This window comes from Chenopodium quinoa, unplaced genomic scaffold, assembly GCF_001683475.1.
Source record: "Chenopodium quinoa cultivar QQ74 unplaced genomic scaffold, ASM168347v1, whole genome shotgun sequence".
NCBI classification, from domain to species: Eukaryota; Viridiplantae; Streptophyta; class Magnoliopsida; order Caryophyllales; family Amaranthaceae; genus Chenopodium; species Chenopodium quinoa.
In genome coordinates this window covers 1,572,433-1,596,665 of record NW_018742810.1, presented here as the reverse complement: position 1 = coordinate 1,596,665, position 24,233 = coordinate 1,572,433, and the positions used below count along the sequence as shown (strand labels likewise).

At 34.3% G+C, this 24,233-nt stretch overlaps 6 protein-coding genes across 6 annotated transcripts; 4 read left to right on the top strand and 2 right to left on the bottom strand.

The window, feature by feature from the left end:
* Window positions 1–875: 875 nt before the first annotated feature.
* On the top strand, window positions 876–1,814 carry LOC110725091. The gene has a single exon (XM_021904561.1). It carries the CDS (start codon window positions 876–878, stop codon window positions 1,812–1,814), a length of 939 nt encoding a protein of 312 aa, XP_021760253.1.
* Window positions 1,815–2,886: 1,072 nt separating this feature from the next.
* On the bottom strand, window positions 2,887–9,280 carry LOC110725263. The gene is made up of 7 exons (XM_021904748.1): window positions 8,472–9,280; window positions 6,392–7,123; window positions 5,809–6,164; window positions 5,417–5,628; window positions 3,936–4,192; window positions 3,621–3,799; window positions 2,887–3,506 (listed from the first exon to the last, which is right to left on the bottom strand). The coding sequence occupies exons 1-7, from the start codon at window positions 8,749–8,751 to the stop codon at window positions 3,423–3,425; spliced, it is 2,100 nt and encodes a 699-aa protein (XP_021760440.1). The 5' UTR covers window positions 8,752–9,280; the 3' UTR covers window positions 2,887–3,422.
* Window positions 9,281–12,567: 3,287 nt separating this feature from the next.
* Window positions 12,568–14,654, top strand: LOC110725262. Its single transcript, XM_021904747.1, has 3 exons — window positions 12,568–12,763; window positions 13,554–13,627; window positions 14,001–14,654. Exons 2-3 carry the CDS (start codon window positions 13,556–13,558, stop codon window positions 14,580–14,582), a joined length of 654 nt encoding a protein of 217 aa, XP_021760439.1. The 5' UTR covers window positions 12,568–12,763; window positions 13,554–13,555; the 3' UTR covers window positions 14,583–14,654.
* A 331-nt stretch (window positions 14,655–14,985) lies between these two features.
* Window positions 14,986–16,624, top strand: LOC110725260 (gibberellin-regulated protein 11-like). Its single transcript, XM_021904745.1, has 3 exons — window positions 14,986–15,377; window positions 15,784–15,874; window positions 16,159–16,624. The coding sequence occupies exons 1-3, from the start codon at window positions 15,312–15,314 to the stop codon at window positions 16,338–16,340; spliced, it is 339 nt and encodes a 112-aa protein (XP_021760437.1). The 5' UTR covers window positions 14,986–15,311; the 3' UTR covers window positions 16,341–16,624.
* Window positions 16,625–16,675: 51 nt separating this feature from the next.
* On the bottom strand, window positions 16,676–18,295 carry LOC110725261 (gibberellin-regulated protein 9-like). Its single transcript, XM_021904746.1, has 4 exons — window positions 18,094–18,295; window positions 17,879–17,932; window positions 17,737–17,785; window positions 16,676–17,084 (listed from the first exon to the last, which is right to left on the bottom strand). Exons 1-4 carry the CDS (start codon window positions 18,136–18,138, stop codon window positions 16,903–16,905), a joined length of 330 nt encoding a protein of 109 aa, XP_021760438.1. The 5' UTR covers window positions 18,139–18,295; the 3' UTR covers window positions 16,676–16,902.
* A 1,371-nt stretch (window positions 18,296–19,666) lies between these two features.
* On the top strand, window positions 19,667–23,633 carry LOC110725259 (RAN GTPase-activating protein 2-like). Its single transcript, XM_021904744.1, has 2 exons — window positions 19,667–20,176; window positions 21,551–23,633. Exon 2 carries the CDS (start codon window positions 21,559–21,561, stop codon window positions 23,179–23,181), a length of 1,623 nt encoding a protein of 540 aa, XP_021760436.1. The 5' UTR covers window positions 19,667–20,176; window positions 21,551–21,558; the 3' UTR covers window positions 23,182–23,633.
* The last annotated feature ends 600 nt before the right edge of the window (window positions 23,634–24,233 follow it).

Here is a 24,233-nt window from a genome sequence, read left to right as displayed (position 1 = left end):
AACATACACTCTGAGGTGAACATATTTTTGGAAGGAAGTGTAACTACTCATGCTTTTAAGTAATATGCAAAAAGTTAAAGAATAGAGTTGTCCCTTGTCAACCCTTCGGTGTTCAAATCTGGTTCTGGTGCCACAATTTATGACTTAAGACCTCCTAAATATAGGATTGTCCTCGAAAGATAAGGTAATCCTAGGATTTACATATCGATGTCATTTTACAGTCGCCCTAACTAGATATGGGGTATCGAAGATTAACCAATACTCCCTCCATCCTCCTCCATTAGAAAACCACCAGAAAAACTAATCCTTCTGTATTGCCTAATAACCTATTTAGCATCCTTGTTAACATCCCCTCTAAACAAAGAAAAAATTAACAGCTCCTCTAAACAAAGAAAGCATAGGATATTTATTTAACTTGTAAGTAACATTATATTAAACAAGTTGTTACCCAAACATATTTGCTGGATTAATGCAACCTTTACCACATATACAAATAATATGAATAAATGTCCTTTTCCTTTGTGAATGCTCACTTTTCTGCTGTTTATGGCAAAAGGGTATTGCGTGACTTAACCTCTTCACCCTTTATCCCCATACTCTTAATTATTTAACCTTTAAGTTCTTGCTTTTCACGTATTCTTTTCCACTTATTAGAGAAAAGAGAGTATTTTACACTACAAAGCTACAATATTACCAGTCCTATTCAGTTTCTGTTAGCTTCTGCACCTTCAAGTCTGAGGGTATGCTAATATAATCTATTTGTTCGTTTCGACGTCTGAATATATGAGTCTACAAACTAAGTCTAAGCCTTTTTGCTACAACACCTAGAATCCTCTGTTTTCGTTACCCGACATTGCATAGGATATATTGCAAACATGTTTCTAACATGTTTCATGTCCTTTAAGCCGTCTTTTTCTGATGAACTAGCTGTTGGGCTGTTTTCTTCTATGGTTGATGATCTGCAGCGGCTACTGAAGTCTCTAGAAGAGAACCCTCTTTCTCTTCGATGGTGTAGCGAGGCCATGTCTGTCATCAAGAAGACTCATTCTCATTTCCTGTTTGATTTCGAGAGATCTAAAGTTCCCGCTTCATGGGAGGCCATACATGTGCTTGATGAATATATGAGTGTAACTTTGGATCTCTTGGATTTCTGCAACTTGCTTAAGTCAGCCATTTCGGGTTTAGATAGGTATCGACAGTTGATTAACTTCATGATTAAGAGATTGAAGGATGCCACCTTTTCAATGTCGACAAGTAAGATCGAACTTGAGAGGCTTGAAAGAGAGAACTATCACAAGTTTTTCGACGTGAAGAATTTAAGAGAAATGAACCTTAACAAAGAAGTAACTAAAGTGAAGTTCAAGACAAGGACCAACATGCAAGTTTTGCAATCTATTGGGAGCACAATGTCTATTATTTCATTGTTCATCTTTTGCTCAATTCTTCATCCAATTCACGTCAAAATCGACGAGGGAATCTATACTGATTTGTGCAATTCGGATTCATCCTCGGATTGTGTCCAAAAACTCATCAATTGTCTCAATGAGAAATTTAAAAACGCGCATGATTTGAGGAGGCCAGTTTTACATGAGAATGAGGTGATTGAGGATGCGTTTGCCGAATTCAAAGGGCAGATTATTTCAACTAGGGAAGTAAGTGTTGATGAAGGGAAATTAGCAAAAAGTTTAGAGATTTTAAAGAACAAGTCTCTAGTTCTCAAGGAAGGGCTAGACTTGCTTGAGAGTGAAGTTAATGAGTTGTTTGAGAATGTTATTGAGGGAAGAAAAAGAATTATCAGCTTAATTACCAATTAATAATCACACAATTTAGAAAATTAGCACTAGATTTGCCTTAAAATAAATATGGATATAATTTCTATTTTTTTTTGTATTTTGTGTGTGGATATGATTGCCTAAGGAAGAGATGATTTCCACGCATATTAGCAAGGACTTTCATTCTCTTTTATACTTTAACCCATTTGGCTATTTTTACAGCTTGAATTCATTGTTTGTTGATTAAACTTGGTTTGGTTCATTGAAACATTAACCTTTGTGGTTAATCTCATGATGTATGCCTATCTTCAACATCAATTGTGAATACATTCGTGATTTGTTGTAAAATTCAGTTAATCCAATCTTTAGCGAATTGAATTAGGCTATTTTTTGCCTAATTAATTTATTTTTATACGACTATAACGTCTACGAACAAGAAAAAGGTTTTGTAGTGGAATAAGAAAGTCCTCTTATTCAAATAATTTGGTCTTTGACGTACTAGTATTAGCTAACACTGATTCAACGCTAAATTATACAAGTATAAAATAAAATTAAACAACGCTAAATTAGAATACTGACACAAATTTTATTTTAATTTTTGAAAGAATATTGACACAAACTTGTAATTCTTCTACACTTTGTATAAAAAATTCAATACCAATACCTTTTTTGGTTTTAGGAAAAAAAAATTAAAGAGTAAATTAAACAAACAATCGCCAAAAAAACAAAATTTTGACTTTTCCATTTACATCTAACCATGCCCAAATTATTTCCCTGCTAATATATGGTCTTGTCATCTCTTATACTCCGTATTTTTATTACTTTTTTCATCAATAATGTTTAAATTATTGCAAAACCACAACATCAACACGTGGTCTTTATTTTTTTTATTTTTTTTTGGGAACATGAAGTTCATACCAACGTAAAGACTAAAAGTAAAGGTGGAAGAAATTGTTCCTTGATAAAATTGTGAAGTTTGTTTGCTTAAATTTCCCTGGTATTATTACCCCACATCAATTGACAGTTAAGGTACAACTCATGCTCCTGCTTTTACGACCCCACTTGACAAATATGGGTAGAGCCTAGAGATGCAAATTAAGGTAACAAAAATCCAAAGCAAAAAAAGTTGTTCCAATAATCTTCTGAATAGTGAGTGAATATATACGAACCAACATCAATGTATTAATCTAAAAATGTTTTCCAAAAGCTAGAATACACTGTAAATGACCAATCAAAAAATTTTCCCCAGGTCGTATCGTCCCTAAAAATACATATGACACCAGTAGTTTTCTCAAAATCAATATTAGAGTTACAGGAGTATTGGATGATGGCTCGTCTAGCCATCAAACATAGAATGAATTGGAATAAAATTAATACAAATGAGGAACTACAAAATGAACGATTCCTTCCATAGCTGTTAACCTGAAGTGTTTAGCTGCCCTGCCACTTTGGTCCAGCAGAACCCATTGTTATCAAGCAAAATTATGTCCTCATTGAAAAAATCCAGTATAGTGTATTGTACCGGCATCCACGACCTAATATGAAACTCGTGGGGAGCGATTATATTTTCCAAGAATGGCAAGGCACGTCCAAGCATAACGTACAGAAGAAAGTGGAAACTCACACTATGTGAACACTGCTTCCCTTCGCCTACTCCGTAGCATCCCGTGACGTACTATGCTTTTCATCGGACCTGTGGTGGAACAACTTTGCTATCTGTCTCCTCTCACAATCCTGTAAATCCCAAGCAATGAGATGTTAATACTTCAATTATGTACAAAATCCTAATATTGGCTCTATTATTGCTTTATTTTGCTGGCACAGAGCTTTCAAACAAATATTGCTCACCTTGAACATGTGGAGATAAAATGTTTTGCTAGGATTTTTCTTTTTCAACTTCTGGTATGTATACGCAAAGCTTAACTGATCTCTTGGAGTAAAACGGTCCACCTCATTAAACCATAGACATGAAAATAGATTTGACATTGGTGTGTGTGCCCTTACTATCAAAGACCCTTCTGGTACATCTGTTGCCAAAAGAAATAAATCATTAAGGACAACAGATTAGATCCCAATCCGAATTTATCCTGGACCAACCCAGACAAAAATCGTACTTTTCCCACCAAAGATGAATGAGAAACAAAAAGGTGCATATGAACATACTGCTTGGAAGCATCTTTTCAGGATCAGAGGCATTAAATCTCTTAAGCCCGTCAGCCTGATAAAATTGAAATTGCTGATCAATCATAGTGTGGTTGAATTTATTAAGCTTCTTGTTCCGCTCCACTTCTTCCCAAACACAATGACGATCATAGTGATTTGATATTGCGTATTCATGACCCTTTCGCCACAAGAAGTGCTCCAATAACAACAGAGGGTCGCGTTGGAGACGCAATTTGCTATCCAACCAAATGGAATACCTGGCAAGTGACAGACGCTCAGAGACTGGCATTGAACTTATACCAAGTACATATCTAGCTATCAACCTACACAGTAATTCGAGTAGCAATTCCGTGGACATTTTCTTGCAGGAAAGAGCAATTTATTTTATCCAAAGCTTCAGTAACATTTCACATCAGGCAGTCAGTACAACACATTCAGTAATCTAAGCCTCAAATTCTTAGGATACCCTTTTTAGCTCCCTCACTATATCATTGTTGCAACTTGCAACACAAACCACTAAAACAGGTGCAAACCCTATATACAGTATACAGTTTAACAGCACAAATCATTGGGATGATACTACGAAGTTATCAAAAAAGAAACAGAAAGATGCCAATCATTTAAGCCAATCTCTGAATTCTACTTTCAGCAAGTACTTGTAAAGCTGTTTATCTACACAGATCCATTTTATCTTGTTCCTGGCTAAATCTTTTTAAAAGTTTTAAGCACAAAAATTTCAGAGTTTCCTAGTAGAAAGCACAATTATCTGAGGTAAGAATTGCAGCAGAGTTCAGATGTAACCAACAATTCCACTGCAGAGTTTGGATATAACCAACAATTCCACTGAGTTTTCAGTAGGATTACTTGCAAACTAGATATTCAAAATTATCTCCAAAGAAACCAACGTCTTGGTCCTTAGACTCCTAACATTTTTCAACATCCTTACCCCTGATTTTCTAATATAATGCCTCACCAAGTCACATAAGAGTTTAAAAAATCAATATGAGTCTCTTGTTTACTGTTTAGATGTGATTGTATCTTGCATGTGGAAGATCCAAACGCTAATGACACTTGAGCGCGCTAAAACCCTTCAGTCCAATGATGATTCTTGGGAAAAAATGGATAAAATGATCAATAAATTCATACTATTCAGCTTTCACCATTACAAAAAAAATATACTTCGTATAATGTTAAATGAGGAATCAGATATTAACAGCAGTTACAGACTAGATAGCAGCATATATTGCCCTTCAGACTTAAAGCAGATGAACAAGGAAAACTACAAGTAGAAAACAAGGACCCTTTAAAGCACAATATCATGAGAGAATTCTCAAACACGAAGTCTTAATTACTGTGATTTCACACAAAAAAAAATTTGTCAGATAAGAGTATCATTATCTCAACCATTTTTGGATTAAAAAAAGTCAAAAATACTATGTGATAAAAACAAAAGGTATAGCCTTCATGATGCACATTCTTACCTTGCTGAAGGAAAGAGTCGATGAGACAGAAGCTTTGGTATCTTCCCGACTCTCCTCATGTCTGTATAAGGAAGATTCTTCACCACAACAATCTTCCACAAACCAATGAATCCCATTCTGTCGGGTATATGGCCTTCTAAAGAAATGGTTTGCAAAGTCTTTTCATCCATAAACATCACAAAGCAAACATTTTTCCTAGACAAACGACTTATCTGAAATAAAAGGCAAATAATTTCAAACTGCACATCAGATTTCACACTACAATGATAGAGTAAATATCCAAAAAAAGAAAATATTAAAAAAATTCTTAAAGAAACATGGTCCAGGCGGCGGACAAATGAATCAATTTTCATGGGACAGAATGCTAATAGATCCTTTAATAGATGTCTTACCACTTTAACAAAAGGAGATCTCAGGCGATCTGAGTTTCCAAAGATGCAAGAAACAACAGCAATGTGGCATTTACTGTTGTATCTGGAATCATCCTCAGCCAAGTCAAATCCTGTACTAGAATACTCTGAAGGACCCTTAACAAAGCCACAATTAATCTTTTGATCACGTGCAAGGAATGAGTCTTCCCTTTCTCTTAAGGTCTGATGCCCAGCAAACCTAGGTTCCCAGCTATCTTCCCCGACAGGCTTCTCTTCTCTTTCTGTATACGATAGTGAAAATCTAGCAAATTTTCTACTTTCAAGAGGCTCTACAAGTTGCGCGGTAGAATTCAGCAATTTCATATCACAACTTGAAGCTACATCAATAAATATTACAAAGTTAAGCAATTTCGCAGTTGCATTATTACTTGTTAGACAGCAGCAACTGGTAGTGTAATGCGGTGTAATATTCAATTTCATGTTGATTAAAAGAAACCCTCAACAGCGATAAAAACACAAGAAAACCTAGGGTTGACTGGTAGAGTATTGCATGCCCGAGTACACCAATAATCATTTAGTCATTCTTAGGGAGAAAAGGACTTACATGAAAACTTGCGGTGTTTTCTACGTTTCTTTGGCTGCTTTCCAGAACCAGTATTTGAAGCACTGACTTGTTTGCTTTTCCCACTGTTGTTAGAACTCTGCTGTTTAGAAGAACTATCATTTGAGTCATAATCCACAATCGAATCATGACCTACAAAAACAGTTCCACCATGTTCTGAGTGAGATTTAGGCAGTTTGGAGTTCCCCACACTTTCATGCCTACTATCATCATATTCGTCTACATGAACATCATGTGAATCAATCGCATCGTCATATTCATCATCTGCGTCAGCATCTTCAGTCTCCATATCCGAACGACCCCCATCTAAAACATGATTTCCATCCTCGGATTCCACACCTTCTTGGCCAACATTCTTCAAAGAAGCTTCATATTTTTCTTCATACATTTTCAATTCGTTACGCCCTGCTTCATTGTACAAACCATGATGATCTGTGCTCTTACTTATAGGGTTATTGGACTTCTTTGTTGGACTCTTCACTCTACTGGATCCATGACCTTTCTCAGATTCATCATCACTATCTGCACTACTTTTATGTGCATCCTCATTGTAATCTTCATCCCTTCTCCGATCATCCCCATCCCAATACCTTGAATCACGGCCATGACCCACGGAGTCATGGCCAAACTTGACCATGGGAGTGGTAATTCTTGTCACATTTGTAAGAAAATCATCCCGGAAAGCATCATCTTGGGTATCTTTTGTATCTATGTCTGCAGAAAATCAAGAATGAGTTATAAAAAACTCATAAGATTTATGATTGGATTTTCTAAGAGGCCATACTTGTGTTGAGTAAAAGAATAAATGTGAGAGTGATTTATTTATTACAAGGGTGTTTGTAAGTAAATTTTCCTTTAAGCGGCTACTTCTATATCAAACAAATGCTACTAACAATTCTTCCCCAAAAGAAGTCTTCCGCCCTTAATTTTTTTTTTGGTATGCTAAATTAACAGTGTGTGTCAGCATGCGCATGCAACGATAGTAAAGTATAGTTAAAGATATCTATAGTTGTGAACTGCATATATAACAGGGACATCAGCAATATCAACCCACATAAACTGCTTGATTATGCTGAATAATGTAACAATTTTTATGAACAATAACATCTCCTGGTCAAATAGACAAAACTGCAATAAAAGTTAATGTCAATTCAAATAAATAACAAGCTCTACTACAGTTCCAATCCTAACAATGTACGGCCAACCAAAACACCTATAAACGACCAGCTATTTTTTTAAGCCCAAAATCTGATGGCAATCACCTCACACACACATATGAACACAATCCTCAACCCAAATCCGAATAAAGAACATCTTTCCCTCTATCAATTTGTCGGAAAGGAAGGACCTCAAGTTGAATCAATGGCTTGAGCTTAAATCCATGATTGTACATCAATCAATCCAAGGTAAGTTTCTACTTTTCAATGTTACTAGGTCAGCCTGCATCAACACAGCCTTATCACCCAATGTAATTCCATGATAATCGAGGCCAAAAGCCAGCATCTGCCCTATCCCTAAGTAATCAAGACCAACTGGCTAACAAGCTATGCCCCTCTACACACACCTCACATCAAAATTTTGTTTTCCTTCCTCAAGCATCAATTGCAATATCTCTAAGATCAGAGTTCCCTAATCTAAGCTCCATTTTCCTAGCTACGCTCAAGTCTCGAGCATTCGACTAAACTTAGCCGCCCAAACCTCCCTCTATCCCTAAGATCAGAATTGCAATATCTCTAAGATCGGAATTGCAATATCTCTAAGATCAGAATTCCCTAATCTAAGCTCTATCTTTCCTAGTTTCCTAGCTACTCTCGAGTCTCGATCATTCGACTACACTTACCCGCCCAAACCTCCCCCTATCCCTAACTAATCCCCCTACAATCACAACTTCCAAAATCATCAACAATCTATCCTTTCCTCACGCATCTAATAAGAACAATTACCATAAGATCAAATTCCACAACTACAAAACCACTAAATTTCTCACAGTTATCACAGCAATGCAGGATCAAATTAATAAACAATTAACACCACATCAAATCAAAGAGATCAAACAAATTACCCGAACTATGATCCCTGGATAAAAAAACGTAACCGAAAGCCGAAGCAGCAAGAACAAAACAAAGAAGAGTAATAACAGTTCCGATCGAGATCCTTCGTTTGGAATAACCTAATCTCCGATGATGATGCCGCGACTGTTTATGCGACGGCCCACGAACTCCAATACTGACGTGCTCAGAACCACCAGCACCGGCGGCGGAAGCGGCGGTGATGCTAATGCCGTTGCTAAAATGGTGGTTACTGTTGCTAGTACTCCCTGACTGCTGCCTGTACTGAGCCATTCAATAGAGTCGGAGCATTCTTCAGCGAATCAAGATGATAGTAATGAAGAATTAACATTCACCATTAATGGAGTTTTCTAGGGTTTGGAAGGATGGAGATTGAATGAATTGCAGATCGAGGAGAGAGAAAGAGTGAGAAGTGAAGGAAGAAGATGACTGCAACAATACAAGTAGAGTTGAGAAGAGAGGAGAGAGAGGTTTAGAGAGAGAAGTAAAATTAAAATTAATAATGTGGAGAAGACGATGAGTGTGAATTGTGAAAGAGGAAAGCGAAATTTCTTCGGCTTTTTTTTTTTTAATTTTTTTGATCGGCCGATCGATTTTTGTCCCCCCTCCGTCACGGTCTCTCTGCACTTCCTTCGTTTTACCCTTCCTTTTTGGTCTTACTTTATAATTACTCCGTCCGGAGTATTGTATTTTATTTCTATTTTTTTTTCGTTTTCACCCGGTTTACTCTTTAGATTAATTTGAATTTGGGCTCAATACTAGGTGGTTTCCAAATTATTATTGCGGAATATTGAATATACAGTCTTCCTTATTAAGTGCAACCCTATTCATCACAGCACCAACAGCGAATTGGTCTGTAGGTTTGACTCTCTCTCTAGACTTTTTGAAAATGACAAAATGAGAAGGGGGTAAAACCTTATTTATAGAGGGGTAAATTCAGGGGCATCCCTGTAATTTCTCCTAGAAGGTGAACAAATAAAACTGTTCACCAATACCTAAGTGACAAGTGTCACAGGCGCCACGTGGCATGCCACGTCATACCTGTGAGGGGCAAATGTTTTGGGTAAAAATACCCAGGCCACGTGGCCCAATCAAAGGGTGACACATGTCACCTTGGTTCAAAATGAACCAATCCTTAGCTGACATGTGACACTCCCAATCAGTGAGGAAAAAGACGGCCTTCAGGGCCCAATTCCCGAGAAAAGCCGCAAAACGGCGTAACCCCCCAAATCTAGGTCAGAATGACCTAGATGGGGGCACACTTACCAATGACCCTATAAGAAGAGAGATTCACCCCACTTTGGGGACACGTTCATTTATTACAAAACATTAAATCCTCTTACATTAGAGAACCTGATCTCGGAATCCAAGAAGAGCTCACTTTACCTTTTTCCGCACCTTTTTACATTCTTCGACCGGTTCTAACTTGATTGTCGGAGGCGGAACTCCTACCACCCGGAGTCTCCGTTGTCTTGCAGGTACAGGCGACCTGAATCCAGGCTTAGTGACGTAACTCTCCCGAGGGACACAGAAACTCCCGAACCAAATGTCATGCAAGTTAACATCATCTTCAATCAAAGTTGGTCGAATTGACCTCAATTCTGAAACAATGGGATATGGAGTACCCCTTTTTTTTCCATTTTCCTACCATTATAACCCATGCTTTTAACTATACACTAGGAAAATTAGTCAAACATGAGTTGGGATAACATGATAACATAAGTCAAAATTGCAGCATTATTAGTCACCTCTCCTTATTGGGCATCGAATCCATAAAACTTGCCCAAATGTAACAATATCTTAAGCATTTAATTAACTCAATCTACAACTCAAGCAAAAACATGGTGTAATTTTTTTTTCTTAATTTAAGATATAAGCCAAAGAAATTTGTTCATGACATTGGGAAGAAAAAACAAATATTTGATTAGTTTTTTTTATGCCTTAATTTGTTATTATTTAAATTAAAATGTATATATTGATGAATGATAATGGAATTAATGATACTCCTACCAAACTATAGATCTTAGAAGTTGTCTTGTTGAGGCATAGAATGTACTGTACATAGATCAACGCTGGACTTCCTTGACCATGACCCGCATGTATAGCTTATAAATTAAAACATGAATTTTTGTCAGAAATTTAATTATTACAATCATGTAGTTGTAGTAGCTAACCTAGTAGGAGTTTGGTAAATTGGTTACCAAATTTTAATACATTGCCTTATTTTAATGGCATCCCTATATCATCCTACTAACTTCATTGAGTATTTCATATAAGTGTGGATATCACTTATTTTAGTCGGTTAAAGTATATATTGAGAGATGTTCAAGACATAAGATTGAATTGCTAGTCGAAAAAAAAAAAAAAAAACATAAGATCGAATCTTATTTACATAATTGTCTTTTGTGGCTCTTTCTTGGTCATCTCACAAGAAATTTAAAAATGAAATGTATGTAATTATATAGCTTACTCAATCCATATATAACATCTGTGATCTGTTTTCAACCGATCAAGTTAAGCTAAATCAATTTGAAATCGAACCAAGTAAGAATAAATTAAAGTACCTATCTTGGATATAGGTATACATCATACTATATATAGTGAACATAGTTAAAAGTCTTGTTGGGGACAAGAATTGCAAAAGGAAACTTTAGTTTACTGTTGATTACTAATTTGGTGCATCATAATAATAAAAATAGTGGTTTCAGAAAATCAATACATGTGCAATTGTGCATTAACTAGAAGCCAAATTAAACCAATCAACTGCACCGTGAACATGTCAATAATGTGTGATGTGTCATATTGTTGCACCATCAGCATGATTAGTTTAATGTAATTATTCTCTAATTTTGCTTGCGTATTCCTTGTCACGTTAATTATAATAATTTAATTATACAATTATTAATGGTACGTTTGCTTTGTTTTATTGAGAATTCAGACAAAAATATGTTATATATCATCTTTTATTCTCTTTAATAGCGTGAAATAATACACATTGTCTTGACTTATTCTTTCTAATACACTTTTAATTTGTTTGGATGCTCTCAGAATTTTGTGTTAATTTAATAACAACTATATAATGCATGTTTTCTTGTATTTGGCAAAATATCTTGAGTTCTAAGTTAGCTTTGATGATGTTGAAGTTACGTAGGTGAAGACTTAATGTTCCAAAACAATATGTAGTGGTGTGGTAGAACAAACTCTTTCAATGCTCAAGTCAACACAATGTAATGTAAGTTAACTAATCAGAAATTAAGAAAGCAGAGATACATAGTTTGGAAACTTTTACCACTTGATTAGGGAAAGAATTGACACTTATAGTAATTATTAGTGAAGTTGTTAAAATGTGAGAATAATAACCTCCTGAATTGTATGTTATACCTATTAATATGTTAGTAATTTGAGAATACATTAATATCACGAGACGACCTACTCACTAACACAATTAGTAATTTGTCGATAAATAATGTAAGTATTTAGTTGTGAATCTAGATGTTTATAAAAGTCACTTTTAATTATTAAGTATTGGATTGTTACAAAAATTTATGTAATAGAAATATAAAACACTTTAAAGTTTAAAGCAAACATCAAACTTCATAAGTTTGTATGTTTTAACGTTCCAAACAAACTTTATGTTGGATACATAAGAATTAGTACTTATAACTTACTTCACTTACTTCTTCTGTTTATTTTTTTTAAATTGCAGCATCATCATTATTATTATTATTATTTTCCAATTTTACCCTTCGTATATATATTAATTAGTTTGACTATTTTTCATGATTAAGAAGTAACTTACTCTTGAACACACAAGAATTATTAAATCTTTTATGATGTGTCTCACACATATAAAAATATTTATATATATATATATATATCTTATAAATAATGTAAGTATTTAAGAATTATTAATTTTTAAAAATATTTAAAGTTATGAATTAATTAGATGTAAAATTTAAAAATGGTTTCCAAAATGATAGTAGTAAATGCTTTTGTGAGCCCATTGTACGTGATATGATAATTGCAAAAAGGATTGATCAAAACAGTCCAAAAGCCCAATATAATGGGCGTAAAAAACATGGGCTAAATTTGTACATTTACTCCAAACATCTTTGGCATTTCATAAAAAATAATGAGTGGACGGCTATTAAACAGCACTTAAGGACCATTACGTGTTATTGTGGGCCTTGTTTCATTTTCGCTCTCCTCTCTCGTGTTTGCGAAGAGAAACCAAAAACTGACTATACCGCTTCATTTTCAGCCCTTCATCTCTGCAATTTTCCAGGTATTTTTGTCTTCTTACCTTTATTTTTTCATCAGATTTTCTCTCTTTTTTCTGGGATTTTTACCCTTTTTCCTATGTGAGGATCTGAAATCTGGATTTTTTTTAACTCTTAATTTGCGATATTTGTAATTAATTTCAATTGCTATAATTATTGATTATCTTGCTAGTTTAGTGTCACTTTGATTTATGATTAGTGCTAAAGTTTCTAACTTTGGATTGTTAATATGATATTTTCACAATTATAAGGACATTACTGAAAGCATTATATTATTGATATGTATGATTGATATTGTAACTTGAGCTTGTAATGTCACAACTAAATACGGACGAAGTTAGTACATCATCAATTAGTTTAAAAGCATTAGAGTATAACCGTTAACTTACAAATTTGCTGCCTTTTCTGGTAGCAAATTATGTGAATTTATCAAGGTGGATCCAAGTTTGGTGGTTTAATCATAATGCGCTTCTTTATTGATTTGGAAAGATTATGGATCAAATCAAAGTAGTATGCCCCTTTGCATCTTCATATCTAACTGCTGACAATTTTAAAGATGTGTATTATGTTGAGAAATCGAATTTGTCGGGTGATGCCCTTTGCAATTGTTGGTTCCCTTTTGCTTTCTTCTTTATATAGAGTTTGTTTAGGAATTTGTAAAGTTGTAAGTAACGATTCTATGTGAATATGAAGCTGTTAAGGACCTTATTGAGCTGTTTGTTACTGTCTTGTGTCTGACTTTGCTAGTATTCTTTGATTTTTAACATGGCTCGATTCAAATACTTTCTAGTGCAGGGATGCTGCTGGCGAATTCTCTGCCTTCACCAGCTTTGGCGTTATATCGTGGATCATCCATACAATTGTCTTCTGTAAGTTCACCTCTACACCTTGTTTGCCAAAATGTTATGGTGCATCTGGTTTTTTTTTACTGTCCATAGTATATAAATTTGGATTCCCATCAATTCAACTCTTATGGAGAGGGAATGTAAGCGTAAGCTCATTTGCCCTTGCTTACCTAGACTGATCTTGTCTGTTAACTCTTCTGCCTGATTTGCAAAATGTTATCAAAACGAATAAATATCAAATATTCAGAACAAGTTAAACTCTCATTGAAAAATAATTGTGTTAAGATTTTGCTGATAACTTGATAAGAAAAAGAAATGAATTGGTCTTTCCCTGAAAATAGTCCCTTCCAAAATCATGCTTTAGTCTTTGCGTCTAATTCACCTTGTCTTGCTTCAGCCTAATTTTGTGACGCCTGCTTCCTTAAGCTCAACAGTATATGGAACCTCAAGGAGCTTTTTACCCCAAGAACTAACCCGGAAGCCTAGGTTTAATGTCCTAACATACAAGAGATGGGAAATACATTCTGCAGCTCCAACAATAGATATAACCTTGAGCAATGAAGACACCGAGAAATGGGCATCTTGTAGAGAAGCTCTATCTATGTTCAACTTCAGTATTGAAGAGCAGGACAAGATGCTAGGGAAAGCATTTGGTCATATCCATTCACCCTACTGGGGTGAAGAACGGAAAGTAGAAATTCCAGATTACGAATTAGTGAATGAAATACTGGAGTATCTCAGAAGTTTGAGCCTCTCTGATGATGATCTTTCTAAGCTTCTGAAAAAATTCCCTGAAGTTCTTGGTTGCAACCTTGAGACTGAGCTGAAGAATAATGTACAGATCCTAGAAAACCAGTGGGGCATAACAGGGAAGCCTTTGCGAAATCTTCTTCTTCGTAACCCTAAAGCTCTTGGTTATAATGTTGACTGTAAAGGAGATTGTATTGCTCAATGCACTCGTTGCTGGGCTAGATTTTAGATGAACTCATTTTTTGTACCAATTTATTCAATACTAAGTATATGTACACAGTATGTCCTGCATTTATCTGTATTTTTTGGTTATAGAAGGTGCTTACTTGCTTATACGAGCACATATTTACATATCAGCAAAATAAGGGGGGCTACTTGGTGCTATCCAACCTCATCACATTGACCCTCGAGCTAGTACATAATAATACAGAGACTACAGAGTACTCATAATCGATTTTCACTCACATTAATGAGAATTACAGCTGATTTTAATGACTAAATATGGCTCCGTTCTTGAACCAGTTTAGATATAATGGTCACTAGGTCAGTCATGAATATCGAAGTATTGTCAATGATATTTTATTTTGATTTTCATATCGATAATACATAATAAATGAAAAGATCACATCCTAAAAGTAGAGTCAAAATAATTAAACAGCAACAAAATCAATTTATAACCTCAAAATCAGAAATGAAAGAAGTAATTAGAGAATAATAATCATCCCTAAAAAAGAGGACAAAGATATAAAAGAATAGCCTCCAAAATTAAGATTCCAACCATTATTTACCTTATAATGAAGGGATTTTTTGACCCTCTTCGCTGGCAAAAATTAGCATTAACATCCCTTATACCCCTTCTCTCAAATTTAGAAGAGCCTTATCTATTACATAAACGTCTCTATTTCTTAATTTTTGGCTCTTCTCAAAGGATTACAACGTATTGTAATTCATCACAAATATGCTAAGCTTCAATAGAATCCTTCTCCTTGTCATTGCCATATTTTGCCTTGTACTCTCGCATGAGGTACGTACGTTCTTTATTTTCTAATGTAATGTAATCTTTTCGCCTTGTCATTGCCATTTTTTCTCCTCAATTTACACAAATTATATTCCATGCACACACGGGTTAATTAGATGATTATATTAACATTAATATATATATAAATAAATAATACTCCTTACTATTAAAAAATATGTTGATGATGTATTGGTGTTCAAAAATTATGAGAACTACGAGGTATTGGAATATTAGTCAATTAGATTGTGAACAATTGTTGAAAATATAGATTCATATACCTCTACTTATTATGTCCCTGGGAAAAGAATGGAAATATTTTCTTAATTTTTAGTAGTCACTTTTAACCTTCATTATCATTCAATTTCTCCAAACTAAATTATTTTTTTTCTTCTAATTTAATTTGTTACTATAGTGGGAAGTCTGCAATGCAAAGCTTCACAACCACCACCACCACCAACGTCGTCATCATCTCCATCGTCGCATCTTTTTGGGTGCAAAAATAGGTAAGAAAAAAATTCAAAAAATAAAGAGGATCCCTATAGATACCGAATGAAGTGTAATTGGGAGTAATCAACTATGTTATGCTTAATCAACTATTAAAATCAAGAATTAAATAGACTTTAGCTGATATATAAATCAAACTTTTAACCTTAATAAATATGATTATTGACTAGAAGGTGCGAGCTCAACCATTGAAATTTTAACACTGAGTCTTAATGTATATTCGTACGTACGTATCACTTTTTACGATGAGGTGATGTTGACTCTATCTACAATGACATGACAGATTGCAAGGAAAGGTGTCATAGAAGGTGCAGTGTGGCATCAAGATACAGAGTATGCTTAAGAGCATGTAACACTTGCTGCCAACGTTGCAATTGCGTGCCACCAGGAACTTCTGGCAACGCTAACTCTTGTCTTTGTTGGGCTAACATGACCACCAAAGGAGGCCGCAAGAAGTGCCCTTGAACCTTCAAAGGACTTTGCTTGTAACATTAACTCAGCACAATATAATGCATTCAATTATTTTGAGCTTCACACTTCATATTTTTGTGGTAGATTTGTGTTGTATGTTGCATACAAAAACATTGGGAGACGATGAGCTGAGAATTAGGGGTTATATTATTTCTACACTTATTCTCCACTTTTATTTTATTGCTTGCCCCCCCCCCCCCCCAAAAAAAAAATAAAAAAATTGTAATGATGTTGATGTGGTGTTATTTTTTGGAAATCAATCAATGTGGTTTAATTTTTCTTGGGTGTTTATACCATTATTATTTCAAATTTCAATATAAAAGATTGATATATATATGTAAAACATAACCAAGGACAAACTAATACACAATTCAGTTCAGTAGATATAATAACTATATCGATCCAACTCATTATTTCCAACACCCAAAAGATAATAATAGACTGATAGTACAATACATTATTGATTCTTTAATTAGCCTCGTTGGCTCAATGGCTAAATTAAAGATGACACTAAATCATATAGTAATCGATATGATTTATGCAGTATTAAGTAAATTTAAGGGCATTTAGGCCTGTTGCCATGGGTCCTGAGGCGGGCGTAGCAAGGGCAAAGGTGGTGGTTGCCATAAGTGCCAGGAGGAACACATTTGCACTGAAAACAGCAACTGTTGCATGCCCTATTGCACAAATTCTTCCTTGATGACCTTGTGCATCTCATCGCACAAGCATGATTGCAATCTGCGTAGTTTCCATCCAAATTTTAGTGATTTATTAGTAAGAGACAATTCCAAACATTTTCAATTGACCACTATAAAATTTCCAGACTTATCAATAAGAGGCAATTCCAAATATTTTTCATGTTGGCTTATTACAAACCCAATTGGTAACATAAATGGTGTGGTGAGTGGTGACAATAACTCCTACTTTATTGATTGATAACGTTTCATAAACTTTACGTTCTTATAATTAACAAGATCGAACACATAGTTGTTATACATATTAAGAGCACATGCACCATATTAAATTTGCTTTAATATATAGCTAGTTTGATAGGCGGTAATGAATCATGATAATGAGAATAAATTTGGATGTATGTAGCTTTCGAAAGGAAAGTAATAACATGATAATGACCGTGGTAATGTCATCTCATTCCAAACTTATACAAGTATTTTTCTTCATTACTTTTCAAATCCACACAATACCGCTCCTCATGTGGTAATCCGTAATAATTAAAGATTTATCAAAGAAATAGATACTTGAGGTAAATTAGCATTACCATATCATTATGACTTTTCTTACATACTTGTAGTGCTTATTATTACAATACATATTCGTTTTCATTATTAATTTTGTTTATTAAAGCCAACTAAAGTGCACACATAAGACTTACTCATATTTCTCACAAAATATTTCTTCTGAAATCCTGCATTAATTTTATCCTGAATGTAATAAAGATAATTCCAAGGTCAACAAAAGTGACTAATTAATTAAATACAAGAGGCAATTAAACTAAGAAAATATAATAAGCTAACCTGGGTGAGGGAATTTCCTGTATTGTTGGTTGCAGATAAGGCCTCACTGAAGTTCTATTACGATTAATTAATTATGAGGAAATTGGTTAGCATTATGCCATAATTAAGTACAAGATCAAATATAAAATAACTATTGTAAGATTTGTAACATATGTCTAATCTAATGCAATAAAATAATGAATATTATTCAGAGGTACAAAAGTTATAATTTATACCTGTAGGATGAAGACGGAGAAGATTAAAAAACCAAGAAGCTTCATTATTATTTATTTTATGGTCGTAAAAATAAAGGAATAAAATAATGATAAAGGTATAGAGTAGTAGCTAAGAACAAGGAGGTTAAGGTATTATATATAGACCTTGAGCCTCATAAACAATGATTTTTTATAACGTTTTATTTTATAAATATTATTTTTGTTATTATGCTTGGAAGAAATAACAAGGTCGTGACACATAAATAAGTAATGATATTTGCACAAGATAACAAATTAAACCTCAATGGACTCGTTACTCCCTGTGGAAACTTCTGTTACACACTTATGTGTTGTTCCTAGACGATCTCACCAGGCTGCGCATGCGTGTCATTTCTCCGCATAAAGTTAATTACATCCTGATTTCATAAAATTACAAAATACGATTAATTTAATATTACCCGTATTGTGGATTAGCACGGATACACTCTAATTTAAAATTTAATTATAGTACATTATTTATATACTCGTAGATACTTTGATTACATAATGGTTTTATTTATGTACAAGTAATTAATACAAAAATCACTGATTGTTCATTCGTTTACATGTTAATTGTTGTTGGATTGGTTTGAAGCTAAGGTTTGCTTTTAATATCAAGTTATGAATTTAGTAGAATAAAGACTTAGCTTGTTCATTCGTCTGTGTTTTTTTAGGTATATTATCTTAGGTTTAATGATCGATATAAGTACATTATAAGTCACACTAATTATGGTTGATTTCCAACTTAATTATGGTTTGATAATTGGTATAAATTGAGAAGGCAAACATGTATCACCAAGTGTCTACAAAAGTACAAAACTATGTCTTCATGCATGTATTCCCCTCAAATAAATGAAATTAAGAAAATAATTTGCAAGAACGTAACAATGAACAGATAAACCCTGTTTTTGTCCTTGAAGAGAAGATTTTATTTACTACGTACCATGCATTTTGGCAGCTTGGTTACGTTGGCATCCATAGGTGCAGCCTCTACGACATATGTCCGTTCGTTGCACCAATATGGTCCATTAATTATTCTACTCTCTTCATAAGAATCATACTCACCACAAATTTATACGTGTATTCAATTATTGTCAAACTTGTATACAACGTAAACTGAGTAACATAAAAGTAAATTTCAATTTGTGAAGAAATGAATGATTTAGTTTTATGTGACTTGCTATGATGTTTGTGACTAATTTGTTAAAGGAAATTGATGCGAATGAATTATTTGTTTAAATTAAGTACGTACTTATTATAAAGACGGGGATGAAGCTAAAAGTGAATTGGAAGGCTAGGTAAGTTGAATTGGAAGTCTAGAGCTATGTAACTATTCCCACCATTTCCAAATAATTTGATACAATTAAAACTGAGTTTGGTGATTTCATATAAATTAAATAGGGTGGATATTTTAGTGAATCCGTTTCAACCAATGCTTTTATACAGAATACTTCGTATTTGAATTCAATAAATCAATTACTCTATGTAAAAAGTGGTTTCTTGAATATATAAAAGGAAAATGATAATCATAACTCTAAGGATTATATATAAGAAGTTAAAAAGGAAATAGTAATGAAAATTAACATTAATTACACCGATCGACACATAATTTTGTCATAAATTCCTAACTTAATTCTATTTTAGAAAGTATATTTTATGTTTATACTACGTATATAACCCTAAGGATTACGTATATCATTTACCCAACTAAAAAAAAAAAAAAAGAGAAATGCACGAAAGAGCAAATGGGCGCGATGATTTGAGTGACACTCACACACAACGCATTTTGTAATTTGTAAATTTAAATTTCAAATAAAATGAGAATTTCAATTTCCAACCCGAAATATAAAAGGCCCCACCAAAGTCCCCATCCAATCCCTACTACGGACTATAAACCTTCTCTTCCGCCCCCTCTTTCTTCTCTTTCTCCTTCTCTTTCCTTCGATCTCCATTTTTCTCTCTCCATTTTCTCACTCTTATTTATACTCACTCTTCATCACTTCTTTCTCTATTTCTTCTTCACTTCGTTTTTTTCTGGGTTGATTCTTTGATCTCCATTTTTCAGGTATGCTTTTTTTTCTTCTTCTTTCTCTGATTTTTTTTTTCCAGAATTTGAATTCTGTATTTTGATGATAAAGTTACCATTTTCTCGATTCATGGGAATTTATTGTGAATTTGCTAATTGTTACTGGGGCTTATTTCATTTGCTTGTTGATATGGTTAGGGTAAATTATCTAACCCTAATTATTTGAATTGCTATGGTAAAAGTTAATCCCTTTTTTCTTGGGTTTAGATTCGCCTGTTCTAATTGTTGTTTTTTTGATTAATTTATGAAGAAATTGTATAGCGTTTACTGATTTGTTGAAATGTTAGGTTAATTGTAAGTAAATGAGCACCAAATTAATTTTATTACTATGGAATCAGTGTTAATGTTTAATTGATATGATTTAAAGTCGAAGAATTTCCTTGGATCCTAGATAAAGTATTAATTTTGATCTATTTGGGTTTGAATAAGGTTTGTTCCTTTACCAATTTTTGTGTGTGTATTTTTTTTTTTTAAATTTTAATTATTTAACTTTAAAGTGTAAACTAATGTTAGTTGAATCGATATTAAATAATGTCGATCATGACTTGCAATTGTGATACAAGTATGTGTTTACAACTTCTTACCATAAGCGGATTAGCTGCATATCTTTTGAGAGGAAATGTTAGAATGTGAGTTGTTTTAGGACTCGAACAAGTTTATTATGAACGAATTGGTTGTTAGGGAAGGGCGGGAGGCCCCTTACAATTAAAATAAGTATAGGGTCTCTTAATTATTATATATAACCCTTGGATGTAGCAGTGAAGCGTTACTGTTGTATCCGAAGTACTGTTATATCCGAAGTTGAATTGTAAGGAGAAGAATGTTTTAAGAGGAGTTGGTCAAGTGATACTTGCTAGGTTTTGCCTATTAAATGAGAGGAGGGAGTTTGAAGTGAGGTGGGGTAATGGAAAGGTTTTTAAGAGAGGCAGAAGTTGGTTAGTTTATATTGGATTGTCTATTAAAGGTTTTAATGAGATGAAGGAATTTATATGATTAACAATTGATCAGACGTTCTCCATAAATTTTAGAAACTACTCGTGATAGACTAATACAAAGCAGCCTATATCTTTAGTATGCAGTGTATGTGGGTTTGTTACAGTATAAGTTTGTTATACTAAGGAAGGAACATCCATCTTGTTTTGACATGAGAAGTTTATGTCAACAAGGCTGCCACATTTTTACTATACTGATTGAGTGATTGCTGAGAAGCCTATAAGTTGTTTTTCATGAAAAATGTTCTTTTGCTGGTTGAAATGAGGTTACTTGAGTTCTCTTTAATCATGTGGATAATTGATTTTGCATTTTCTTCCTTGTCATGTGTGTTGCGGTTTTTGATGTTTTTTAAATGAATAGGTTACATAATGGAAGCTATGCAAACAAATTCTGAGCGTCGTCCATTCTCGATCAAATTGTGGCCTCCTAGCCAGAACACAAGAATTATGCTTGTTGAACGGATGACCAGCAATCTTTCAACTCCAACAATTTTTACCCAGAAGTATGGTAGTTTGACCAAGGAAGAAGCTGAGGAGAATGCTAAGCAAATTGAAGAGGTTGCATTTACTGCTGCAAATCAATTCTATGAAAAGGAGCCCGATGGTGATGGAAGCTCTGCAGTCCAGCTTTATGCCAAGGAATGTAGTAAACTTATACTGGAAGCCTTAAAACATGGTCCTGTAACTAAATCTAGAGAGGTACCGACTTCTGATGGAGTCCTTGAAAGTTTATTTGATATATCAAAAGGCCCACGTGCCTTTATTGAGGCTGAAGAGGCAGAAGAGCTTTTGGCACCATTAAAGAATCCATCAAACACTTACACTAAGATATGCTTCAGTAACAGAAGTTTTGGTTTAGGTGCAGCTCGTGTAGCAGAGCCTATTTTGTCATCTGTTAAGGATAAATTAAAGGAGGTAGATCTGTCAGATTTTATTGCTGGCAGACCAGAGGCTGAAGCCATTGAAGTCATGAACATATTCTCAGCTGCCCTTGAAGGCGCTGCTTTGAAGTCTCTTAATCTTTCTAATAATGCCTTGGGTGAGAAGGGTGTTCGAGCATTTGGAGTGCTCTTGAAATCGCAGAGTAGCTTGGAGGAGCTTTATTTAATGAATGATGGCATCTCAGAGGATGCAGCACGTGCTGTTGCTGAGTTGGTTCCCTCCACAGAGAAGCTCAAAATTCTTCAGTTTCACAATAACATGACAGGAGATGAAGGTGCTCTTGCCATTTCTGAGGTTGTAAAGCGTTCTCCCTTGCTGGAGGACTTTAGGTGTTCCTCAACAAGGGTAGGTTCTGATGGAGGGGTTGCTTTATCCGAAGCCCTAGAGGGATGTGCTCATTTAAAGAAGCTTGACTTGCGTGACAACATGTTTGGTGTAGAAGCAGGTGTTGCTCTGAGTAAAGCTCTTGTGAAGCATGAAAATATAGTTGAAGTTTACCTGAGTTACTTAAATTTGGAAGATGAGGGGACTATTGCCGTAGCAAACGCGCTCAAGAAGAGTGCTCCTTTGCTTGAAGTGTTGGAGCTGGCCGGAAATGATGTTACTCCTGCTGCAGCATCTGCTCTGGCTGAATGCTTAGAATCAAAGCAGCACCTTGTGAAGTTGAACTTGGGTGAAAATGAGCTCAAAGATGAAGGAGCTATACAAATTAGCAATTCTCTTGAAGGCCTTACTCAGTTAAAGGAACTTGATATGAATACAAATGCGATCAGAAGAGCAGGTGCTAGAGTTTTGGCTAAGGTAGTTGTGGATAAGCCTGGTTTTCAATTGCTGAACATTGATGGGAATTATATCTCTGATGAAGGAATTGATGAAATCAATGACATTTTCAAGAAGTCTCCCAAGATGTTAGGATCATTAGAAGAGAATGATCCAGAAGGTGGAGATGAAGATGAAAAGGAATCTGATGAGGAGGGTGATGGTCATGGAGAGGAGAATGAACTGGAATCTAAAATGAAGAATCTCGATGTTGAAGATGACAAGGAATAGGTGTATTTCTGGTAGGTGGAAATACGTAGGATAGTAGCTTATTTTTAGTGTCGAATCCACTGTCGACCTGTTTTCCTCTTTTATCTTGGACATCGCATTGGATTGACAGCTACTTAGAGCATTTGGTAGCGATGGCTTTCATGGGAGCGACTTGTAGGTTTAGATTTATAGTTTCTCCTGTTGAACTCCCATCCCCCACTTTTGTGTTTTATTTTACTATTTTTGTGTGGGTAGAAATGTTTTATTGTACTACTGAGCCGTTGTGTTAAGTAGGATTCTGTTTCGAACAGCTATTGAACTTGTTTTATCGTGTTGTAAAGGAGGGAATGTCATTTTTCGTGATATTCACTTCCAGTTTTTAACTTTCAAGAGCACGTCCTATGTTTTAGACAATCTAATAATCTTACTTAAAGATTATCTGCCTGGTAAATGTGTTAAAAATTCTATCCATTTATGCTTGTTGTGGTTGTTCCCCTCCTTTCAAGTTCGTAGGCATTCTACATTTGCTTGAACACATTGAAGTTAGGATTAGGGTTATACAAGCTGGATCTATTCTAAAATTGATGATTAAATTATTTGATACTATAATTTTTTTTTTTGAAAACTGATACTCTGTATATTGAACAGTTTCTTAATTTTCAATTAAATTTTGGTACATTTTTTTAACTAATTTTGTATAATGAACATAGATTTTTTATGTATGGAACATAATTTTTACAAAAAATAAGGAAATTTGACTCGGAATTGAAACTTGTTAAGAACGGCATTTTACAATCGGAATTTAAATAAAAGATTCCGGTAGTAAAATTGAGAACCGTTGCTACATGTTTTGGTTCATGTTCTCAATTTTTTAGAATCTACTATTATTGAACTTTGAACCTCAACATTACAATTCACAACCAAGATTCTATTATTATGACTCTATGTTTGTGTTTAGATTTTCAAGTACTCATAATTTATTTAGTTTCCTAAATAATGTATTTCGTGTTATTAAGTACTTATACATGGATAGTAATCTTTGATCGCATATGTTTTAAATACTCTCTTCGCTT